General features: G+C 40.7%; 1 protein-coding gene across 2 annotated transcripts in view; it reads left to right on the top strand.

The window, feature by feature from the left end:
* Window positions 1-5,715: 5,715 nt before the first annotated feature.
* COG6 (component of oligomeric golgi complex 6) overlaps window positions 5,716-11,284 on the top strand; it is a 52,816-nt gene continuing 47,247 nt past the window's right edge. The window contains exons 1-4 of one of the 2 annotated variants that reach the window (XM_082043302.1): window positions 5,716-6,073; window positions 6,658-6,801; window positions 7,166-7,237; window positions 10,480-10,538. In XM_082043302.1, coding sequence (XP_081899428.1) covers window positions 5,951-6,073; window positions 6,658-6,801; window positions 7,166-7,237; window positions 10,480-10,538 — 398 coding nt within the window. In that variant the 5' untranslated portion in view covers window positions 5,716-5,950. Of the gene's footprint in view, window positions 6,074-6,251; window positions 6,345-6,657; window positions 6,802-7,165; window positions 7,238-10,479; window positions 10,539-11,284 lie in introns of those variants that run through there. The other variant, XM_082043303.1, reaches the window with a different exon arrangement.

Below are 11,284 nucleotides of genomic sequence, written 5' to 3'. Positions count from 1 at the left end.
GCAGCAGTTATGGCCTGTGTTAAAACTTGTGCTGCTGATGTACTTACTCAAAAGGCATTTTTTCTAATGCCATCATTCCCATGATTTTTCAGACGTACCTTTGGCTTTTAATGATCCATGTCATGGCCGTGTCACAGTCCCATAGATTGCCTTGTGGTGATCGGTGGATGTGAAGGCGGTGCCCGGTAATTTAGGTATCATTCTCTAGATTTTCTTCGATAAAGAGTGATCTCAGCTGAGATCAGGACATGGTGAAGGGTAGAGTTTCTTTGCCTGATGGCAAACAGTTGTAATTTTTGTTCAGTTGTCCAGGTTACTTTTATTTCATCTGTAAAACAGAGCACATTTCAGAGATTTCTTGCCAACAGGACATAGGTTGTCATTGCTTGAAGAGTAAGGATAGCAGGTCTGGCATACACTGTTAGCATGATATCATGTGTTACTCATGTCCTACTTCTACTTTTGGCAAAAATATTCCCCTCTGTTGCTATATTGTTATCATGCTAACAATAATCTCCCATATTACAGAGGTCATTGGCATTCCAGCTGGCATATGCAAAGGAAGATAAGCCTTATACCTCAGCCACAAAGACACAGACTTACTAAGGTGATGCAGCTACTCAGACACAAGCAGATACTAGTTCTCCTGGCTCCACCACCTAAGCCACATGTTTCTTCTTTTCTAGGTGAAATCTGGGCCCTCGCAGAAGTTAGTGGCAGCACCATGACTGATGCTATTTACCTTGCTGGGGATGTGACCATGTAGTTTAGATGACCACTTCTTTAGGGAAGTCCTGTACTCTGTAGAATTCTAGAGCCAAACATATTCATACCAAATCCTATTAGTTTTGCTGACATGGTTGCTTGAATCAATGGTTGCTTTTTTTTTTTTTTTTTAGCAGGAGATGAACAGGAAGATTTCATGGGTTTGGTATGCACTGAGGTGCATGCTGTACTGTTAGTGTTATCTTTTCAGTGAGTTATAACAAACAGGGGTTTTACAGCCCCTCAAACAGATGGCTGATTCAGCATCACATATATTATATCCACTACTGCTGACTGTGAGGCATGACAATAAATCCTTCGGTGAGCCAGCAGGAGCTAAGCGGAAACTTTGGAACTGTACATTCTTCTGGAGCTTCAAGGGACACAGATGGATTTCACTACATGACTACAGGTTGCTGTCAGGGTGACTTTGGACAAATCACTCATGGAATCATACCTTAATTTGCAGAAGGGGGTCAGCTCTGAGCTTTCAAAAAATTGTTAGCTCAAGGAATGGGCTGATTTGGTCTGGTGAAAAGTGTCTACAATATTAACCTATTGGAAAAGCAACCATCAAAAAAACCCCAGGTCTAACTGACTTGAAAACACAGAACATTTTCCTGTGCTCCTGCTTACCAGCTGGATTTTCTAGCCCAACCACAGCACAAAATGACATTAAAATGCTGGAGAAAGCTGATGAATAATTTGATGGCAAAGAACACAGGTAGTGATTGATTTCTGGTGTGTGCAGGGGAGAGCCTGGTAGAGCTGAGTTCCAGTCATTTGAACTTCTACAGGGGCTGCAATAAAAAGGTCCATTCTCGCTTTCACAGGGATGGGGTAGCTGAGCAGCAAGATACTGTAGCCAGCTTCCTGCAGATGCTCTTCTTCGCTGCATCGGAAAGCATCGGGGCCTACGAACTGTGTGCAACAGTAGCATTGTTAACTTCTTTTAACCTATTACACTATAAGAAAATACAACTAATTTGGGGCATTTGTTATATGATCTTTCACCTCCCTGACTTCATAATCTTTCTTGTTTCTGTGTCCTCTGGGCATCAAACTGAAGTAAGCCCTGTGTTATTCCTTCCTACCTTCCTCCATTCCTCCCTCTCCCTCTATTATTCCTTTTTTCAATGTATTTTTATATTTTCTTCTTCCCCATCACAAAAATATTCCTTTTCTCACCCTCATTTGCCTGTGATGACACCCATAGCAAGGGCTATTCCATTTTCTCTGTATTTAAGAAGGCATTCCCTTTATGTTCTGCTCTATCACTCCTCATTTGTCACAGAGAAGGGAAATACTAGCTCCAGTCATTTCTTTGACCCCAGTCAACTTATTAATCCACTCGCGTTTTGTCCCTACCTAGCCTTTTGAGGAACAGATTCACATAACTACTGGAAATCTTCTTGTCTTTGCCTTCAAAAAGAACATGTACCTCCAAGCATTTGAAAGTACAACGTCATTATTAGCTCAGACTTTGTAGACAGCAGGTGGCATGCCACAGACCACACTCCTTGCTCTGCAGGCTAAACTGTAGTCCTGTCTGTAGTGCACCAAGTGAGTGTTTTGGGAACATTTTCACCAGCTGCATGGTGATAACAGTTGTTTTACTGTCTATTTCTGCAGAAAAAAATAAAACAAACCCCAACATAATAAGGAACTGAGGTAAGAAAATCAACAGCAAACACCATGTACCAGACATTTCTTTGCTTACACCTGCAGTTTGGTCCCCTATCTAGCTTTGGTAAGGCAACTTATGCTTGGGTAAATTACACACACCACACAAACTGTCCTCCATTGATACACAGAAACCGATATCTGAAGTCGAAGTCTCTTCTGGCAGTTACAAATCACAAACTCCCAGTTGTGCTATCCCACGGTGTACATCCAGTTGACTTAACAGGACATTTGCTGACGGACAAGCAAACTGGTAAGAATGTCATATCAAACCCACCTTTGTGACACATACAAGCCGTGGCACAGCAGCTGAGTGATGCTGACCTCATTACATGATCACATTTGCATTTTTGTTTAAAAAAAATCTGTTCTGAGAAAAAATCTGGCCTGCAAATATTATCCACATTGGAAAAAGAGAGGATTTTTTATTGTAGCTACATCTAATATTCATAAAAGAACAAAAGGTAAGCCCTCATGCCCTCACACAAATCTTCCAGTTGTGGGAGATAAAAAAGTGCCCCCTTGATTAATTCTTTGCATCTTCTCAGGAGAATGCATGCACAGATAAAAATCCTATCATTTCCTGCCAGCCCAATATGTTTTGTTAGCTAGAAGAATTCTGGCTCATGAAACACATTCTTGAAAAAATGCACACCCAACAAGGAGCATCTGAAAGCAGAACAGGACCCTTCAAAACAAAACGCATGTACCAACTGACAGAGGAAATTCTTTGTGGCTCCTTGTATGTTTGTGGTATAACTTGCTGGATGAGACTTGGCAACGATCTTGACTTACCTGACACGCGTGCTTCAGATGTTCAAGTCTTTCTGACTTCAGGGTGTGTCTTCACTCTTTCAACTCACCCAACAGGTTACCAGCATTTGAAACATTGTTCAAACTGCTAACAACATATGACTATAGTTGGGAGGGGATCTTTCCAATAATAGGATTTTCTTGACATGCTTAGATACTAATTGCTCACACCTGTGATGACTGCATGCTGTTTTATCTCTTCTGACATGCAGAAGGGAGATACTGGCTCCTGGAAACTTAATCAGAAGTAAAGGGCATTTAGGAGATAACATCAGTGAAACAGAGTGGAGGAACAGAAACTAAGATGGGAAGCAAGGTATCTGAAAATAAATGAATGTATTTAAGCATTTAAGCTTAAATTGAATGTATTTAAGCATTAAGCATAAATACATTTATTTAATGTATTTATGAAAATAATTGGCTCGCTGATTAGCCAAGAGTAGAAACAAGGCCCTACACAGGCTGCTCAGATACAGTCCTAAAATTACATTTACACAGTCCTAAAATTACATTCAGCCCTTTGAAGGCAACAGAGAGGCTGATGTGGCCCCCAGTGAAAATGAGTTTGACGCCCCCGATCTAGAAAATCCATGTGAGGAAGCAAACAAAACTAAAATTAAATAGAAAAATATGCTATCACTGTCCTTATCATGCTATAATTTCAAGAGGAAGACTCTGATTATATAATTTTTTCTTGAGATAAATGACTCAAACTTAAAGAAAAAACAAAAGTGGATGAAAAGATTCAGAAGTTCGTTGCTCCACCTTAGGCATAAAGGCAAAGGCTACTCAATTCGCTTGCAGTTCTTTTCAGGAAGAGCAATGTGAACTCCTCAGACCCCTGAGGAGTTATGGTACCACTGGAATCTTTGCTTTTTGATCTATGCACCATCAGATGAATGGAAGCAGACAGTTGCATACACAAGGCACTGCTGTTTTCAGAGCTAACACCATGGCAGGACCCTTTTCTTCTTAAATAACAGCTGTGTGTTGTATATCGTGATAAGAGGAACAAAAATATTTTAGAAAACCCTAGGCCTAATGTAGCAAGACCAGGCATAATGTAACAGAAACCTAATAGAGAAACAATAGCTCTATAGAGACTGGACATGAGGCAAAGCGGGATGTTCTTGGCTTGCAAGCTGGGAAAGCAGAATGTTTCACTAAATGAAGAAAGAGCCACGTGACTTTTGCTGAGCAGTAGCACAAAATAACAATATGCATGCTCAAGAAATTTGGTCAAGAAGCTGACGCCAGGGGGGGCACCAGGCTGCGAAGACCATCAGGGACCACTAGAGACCCCTGATGAAGATTCTCAAATACCAAAGATGGACTTTCGGCAACAGGCTGGGTTATGTAAATAATTTATGTTTAATGTATTAACTAAGTGGCAGAAACAAATAAATATGCAATAGGTATATGTAATAAATACCAAGAAGTGCGAATCACGTGCACACTCGATTAAAGGAACGATCCTCCGAGCATGCAGCGTGATGCAATAAAAGTGCCTGCTTTTTAACACTTTCAAAACAGTGTTAAGGAGTCTTTTTGCTGACTTTTTGGTATCATAGTCTTTTTCTTTCCATGGCATCTTACCTTCACCTGTGTACCTGCTTTTCATCCTCTGGAAAAGCTCACAGAAACCCCTCTATGGCACCTCAGCACTTGACACGGGATGTGTCAGGGCTGCAGCATGAGAGCGGGGCACACAGCCGGGCACCTGAGGATGTCTAACCCGATCCCTCCAAAGTGACACCACCGCAGGCCCCTGTCCAGGCCAGCCAGGCTGTCCAGGGGAGCGAAGGTGACCGCTCCTGCAGTGGGGACACGGGTTCCACCATGGCCCAGCCCACAGGCTGCATCTCCATGGCCCAGTGGCAGAGGCAGCTCTGCTGCTCCGGGAAACCTCGGAGGTAAAACCTCCATGTCAGTCAATCTGCAGCCAGAACAAGAGACCCTCTGCATTTCGACACAGTTTTACAGATACTTACTTACATTGGTAAGTGAAGAAGACTGCCTGTGTCTTCTGTCTCAGATCTAAAGAAAGGGAAACAAAACCCATGTTTCTTTGCCTCAGTCACACTATGCTGACAGGAAAGGACAATCTGTATGGCAGCAGGACTCCTGATGGTGCAAGTAACAGCAGGCTCAGACTGACAGGTTCTGGAGGGTCGGCTGCTATTGGATGCCACTAAGATGCCACTACATGTGGCCTTCTGCCCAGTGCCACCTCCAGAGGCCACTGCTCTCAGCAGAGACGGCACTGCTGGTGTGCACAGCCAGGGACCGCGTAAGGCCTTAACTCACATACTACCAGCTCCCACTGGAATTTAACTGAAAATACCGGTGTGCCAGAACCTACTAATGAAAAATAATGAGTGGATACATCTTTGCCATTTAGTTTATACAATGAAGAATCCACTTATTTTTCCTTTTTCGTTATGCTCAGAACCAAAGCATTTATTTCGTTAATTAAACACAGCTATCCGGCTTGAGGAGGTGAACCGTGTTTCCCACCATCAACCCCAAATCTTTCTTTTCAAATACTCCCCTGAGTGCCATCTCCAGCAGTAACCAACCAGGTCTGCACCCCGGGCCAGGCCGGAACCAAAGCCTCGGGATCCCGTTTCCGCCGGGGCCGGTCCGCCAACGCCACTCCGGGAGCGGGAGGCCGCGCAGGGCCGCAGTCATGGCCGATACCGCCGCGCCGCCGGCTGCTGCCCCGGCTCCGGGGCTCCCGGCTGCCCCCGGCAGCAACCCGCTGTCCCGCAAGCTCAACAAGATCCTGGAGACTCGCCTGGACAACGACAAGGTGGGGCGGGCGGCGGCCGAGGCGGGAGGCGGCGGCGGGCCGGGCCGGGGGCCTGCCTGGCGGGGAGCTGCCTGCGGCGGCGGGGCCGGATGAGCCGTCAGGGGCTGCGAGCCCCGATAGGCTCCGGGGCCGGGCAGCGAGCCCAGGCGCAGCCTCAGTTCCGCTGCGGAGCCGCAAGCTGACGTTTGCGGCGTTTAGTAGGAATAAAATTCGGGTTTGCCTCTGCGGGGACATGCCACGCACCTGTGCTATCCCTTCACATCGCAGGGAGGTTTGTATTGCTCAGCTCGGAGGGCGCTTCTCAAACTTTTCCCGATTTAAATGTTTTATAGCTGTGGATGTGTCATGCTTTAACCAAATGTAATCCTACTGATTAAAGCTGTTCTAAAATAGTACACAAAGTTATATGTGTTATATGAGAAGAAGAAAGACTCAGGAATTATTTATTTGCCAACTGATTTGGAGTGTGTTTAGGTACCATCTACTAGGTTGTTTTATAAGACTATGAACTTGGGATGGTTACAGACTGTGTGAACTGCTTCTTTGCAACTGTGTGGAAAGTCAAGGTCTTTTTTATTTTCTAGGAAATGCTGGAAGCACTCAAGGCTCTCTCGACCTTTTTTGTCGAAAACAGTTTGCGCACCCGAAGAAATTTGCGTGGAGACATAGAACGACGAAGCTTAGCCATAAATGAAGAATTTGTCCACATATTCAAGCAAGTTAAAGAGGTAGTATTTTTACAGCGCGACTAGCTATCTTGCAAGAGTACTGCTATGTAATTTGAAGTTTAAATGAAGAAAAAAGGATTAAGAGAGATTTTGACTTTCCAGGACAAATGTACTTTTACAGTGAAGTTGTTTCATTGTTTGTTTCATTTGGTGAAAATCCTGCGCAGAGAGAGGTGATGTTTCAAACAAAAAAATCCCAGGTGAATGTTGACCTTTAGAGGTGCATTCTCTCCATTGATAAACAGGTAGCCTGGAGCAACTGTGTTCCTTCTAACTTGGGCATCTCATTTTGGTGGGATGAAGCTGGGCCTAGGCATAGTGTTTCTGACTTAAAACGCAATTACTGTTATTTGAACTTATTTAGGAGCTTGAGAGTATAAACGAAGATGTGCAAGCGATGAGCAGCTGCTGTGAAGATATGTCCAGTCGTTTGAAGGTAATATATAAATAAATGTGCTTTGTATATTTTTCCTTTTGGGGTGCAACTACTTTCTTTTAAAAGGATAAATAAATATTTTGGAGGATTAACAGCGGCACCAAGATGTTTCCATAGTATGTGTATTATTTTACTTTAAGGTGTTAATATATTTATTTATTTAGAAAATGCATTGAGGAACTCATTTTAATTTCTTCCAAGTTGCAGTTCAGAATGCAGTAATATACTTATTTTGAGAATAGCAATGTGATTTCTGTTTGTATGTGAGTGGAGAGAAAATATTTTATTGGATTAGATGTGTGTGAAATTAAAGGGTTAATTGCATTTATATAAAAAAAATGTTGTGTTTTATAATGTGTTATGACATCTGGCTTGGTTTTAGTGGAGGAGTTCAGTATTCAGTACAGTGATGAGTTTAAAAGGTTTATGGATGCTGAAGTGTAGATGTTTTGCCAGGCTAAATCTGTTCTGAATATAGCATATAAGTTATAGTATGTGAATGAGAATCTCTCACTAAAAAAGTCCATTGAAAACAGTTGCTTTTTACCCTCCTAAGGTTTGTGTGGGGACGTTAGATGTCCCCCTACTTAGAGGTTTCATTGTCATTGTATGTAATTCCCATCAGAATGCTTGTAGTTTGATGAACTTGTTCCAAAAAGTGTGAGAGTACAGTGCAGCCCACTGCAGTACTTAATTTTCAGTTTTGGAAGGCAATGGAATGTACCTCAGAGGTCTCAGATCTCTTTGAACACTGATAATGTGGATGTATTCCCTAGTCAGTTCAGGAACTGTTTGATTAAACTCTTAGATGTGGAAATGAGTCAAGTGTCCATGCAGATTTTTTGTTCTTCCTGTCTTGAGATTATGAAGTGTAGCTATCATCTGTCTTTTTTTTTTTTTTTTTGGTTCAGAGCAGAGCCACCCTACAGTGATTTCTTTTCCTATTAAAATCAGGAGGTGGTTTTGTTCTGACTACCACAGGAGGTTTCCTCTAGAGTACTGTAGGACTCATAACTTGTATCAATTCAACTCATGTTTTCTTTGTCTGTATGAATGTAAAGTAAGTTAATAAGCCCATGAACAAGCACTCAGTTTTCAAATACTGTGGTATTTTATCTGTAAAAGGACATGAAAATGTGCAAGTATGTGCTCAAGCTGAATACAAAGACAAAAATGAACTAAGTAGAGCAAACAGATATCAAGAGGAGGATCTGTAGCATATAAGGCAGAAAAGTGTGCTAAGAGAACAGTACATTAAGAGAGTGGAACAAACACAAGATATGAAAGGGACTATATATCTATATATTGATAAGCCAAAAAGCATTTTTACTTTTTTTTTTTTTGTAAGTTTAAAATATTGTCCAATCCAAATAATCAGATACTGTCAGATCTGATTTCAGGACAGTGACTTGATAAATGAAATGACTGGAATGGAAGGCAAGTGCTGGAATGGAATAAAGTGAGCTTGAAGGATATTGAGTATATTGAGGTGGGGAGGAAGAGAAAAATGTTTCTATTTTTGATCTGCAGGAAACATCAGTTGATAAACTTTGTGATTTTTCTGACATGTCTGATTCTTTTCTGCCAGTTACCATGTTTTGCTTAGATGTGAACTCTTACGTGACATACATACAATAATAACAGTATCTGACATGTATTTATGTGCATGTAAATAAAAACTGGCTTCCTGATGTATCTACCTAGATCCAGAAAAACTGCTTTTCCTTCCTTTCTGCTTTTCTGCTGTCCTGCTGTCAGCATTCTTCTTGGAAATTAATACCTCTGTCCAGAAAGTACTGGAAAGGAAGAAAATTTCTTCTTCTGTCTTTTTGGTTTATTAAAATCTGCAATTCTGAAGAAAGGGAGGGGAAAAAATTAGTAGATTTCCATACTGAATTCTTCAGGTCTAGTCTTTTGTTGTAATAGTCTTTTTTTGTCAGACTGAAACATTGAAAATCAATATTATAAAAATAAGCTTAAAATGCAAATACGTAACAAAATCTAAATAGTATTATTTATATAAGATACAAAAAGCATAAAGATATTTTACATTATTTTGGAATTACAAGATGTTCAGTAAATTCTGTAGAGTTTTTATTAACTTTGCATGCTAGTCTATAATAGTTACCTTTATAAAATTCAGCAATTGGCACCTCAGTGGTGCCAGCTGTCTATATTTGTGGAACAGCTCTGGCTCTCTCTGTTGACTGTAGTACCTGAGCAGTTGCAGTCCTTCTTTCACCTCTGGACTTGTTCCTGTCCCTTGGCTGCTTTTCCATTGTGACCAGTGTAGTGTGGCAGGTGGAAAGGCTGACGTGAGTCAGTTTGTGCATGTACTTGCATTAAACCTCTCACAGGTTTCAAGACTGGCATCTTCAGTTTGGCAAACACCACAATTAAGACCTATTAGAATCTTGGTATTATTAATGCAGAATATCTTTATAGCTGTTTCCACCTCTTCACTTGCAATATTATTCCATACTGAATGCATTTTGATTTCATGATTTTTTGTTCTTGTTGCTAAATCTTCTTTTTCTGCCTAAGTGATCACTGGTGGTGTCCAGTGGGAAATGGGAAACCAACAGTTACGGATGTCTTATATATTCTTGCTGAGTGAAAGTTTCAGAACTCTTTAATTTCAGTTGCAGCAATCCCTTTAGTCACGCAGCTGCTCTCTGTAGCAGAGTTGTTTCTGCATGGGTTCCTTTGTGTTGTCATCACTGAACATTTAGGGCTGTGATGAACTTGTTAAGTGCATTGAGCTTGGTCCTTAACAACCCTCTGAGCTGCTTGGACTGTAGAGCTGAACTTGCCAAGGCCAGCTCAGCTGTATTTGTGTTGTCTGAAATGGTTCAATGAACACTTGTACTGGGCAGTTCAGCATCCAAAGGAACTTGTTTCATTTATCAGTTTATACCAGTAAACAGTTTACAGTTGGTGGACAAACAAAATGATCAGAACTATTCCTAATATTTGTAATAATGCTTTTGTATTAAATATAAATTGTGTGTGAATATAAACGCATATAAAGGTGAAAATATATGTCAATAAGGATATTTTTTCATGCCTGAAAACAACGAGGGTTAGTGAATCCTTATTTCAAGAAGGTCTTTTGTTACAAAGAGTACACTCTTTAAACTGCTTGTACTCAGCTTCAAAAGTATTACATATTTTAAAGATCGTGTAATACATTTGATGTGTTTTTGTTTTTCATGTGCCTAACAATTCTCCTTGTATTCTAGGCAGCAAAGGAACAAACTCAGGACTTGATAGTAAAAACCACAAAACTCCAGGCAGAAAAGTATGTATACCACCTTGTTTATTTCTTGAAGACATGACAGCACTGATGGAATTTTCTTTTAGATCTGATTCTGCTACTCTTAGTTTTGAGTAATGACTTTTAGGTTTTTTAAAACTACTTTGTTTTTAACACTATCTGTGTTTGTTGCTTAATTGGAATAAAAATCCTGAACTCTTAGTTTATTACTAGAGGATACAAAAAAGATACAAACTTTTAGGTTTTTTATTACTGCTTTGTTTTTAACAGTATCCATGTTTGTAGCTTAATTGGAATAAAAATCCTGAACTCTTAGTTTGTTACTGGAGGATACAAAAAGGTGAGAACATGTGTTAGCGCTTGTTGTCATAAAAGTTGAGCCTTTAGGGAAGAAAGTCAGTTACAGTTGTACAGCATGCTGAGTATGGATGTGCTTTACCGAATGTCAGTTGATAATGTAAGTTACATTGTTTCATAACAGATACGGAATACTCAGTCTCATTAGTTTCACAAGCTACTTGTTAATGCTTCATATTCAGTCGAAATTGCCGTCTTGTTCAGGGGCTATATGTAGGAACAGAAGGTTGGCCTATAACTGCTCTGCCATATTTAAAGCTGTGAAATACATCAGTGCTGTTTAATAAGCCTAACACAGACCACTTTTTCCTGTGGTTCTCCAACCTCTTGTGGAAGAAAAGATTTGTATTTTGCTCTTTTCAGTATTTTTATTCATGGAAAGAGGATAATAGCCTATGACAGATTCAAGTAAT

This window comes from Streptopelia decaocto (assembly GCF_964273445.1).
Source record: "Streptopelia decaocto genome assembly, chromosome: 1".
In the NCBI taxonomy this organism is placed as follows: domain Eukaryota; kingdom Metazoa; phylum Chordata; class Aves; order Columbiformes; family Columbidae; genus Streptopelia; species Streptopelia decaocto.
Note: the sequence above shows the minus strand (reverse complement) of the source record. Positions and strands in the feature narration are given on the sequence as shown.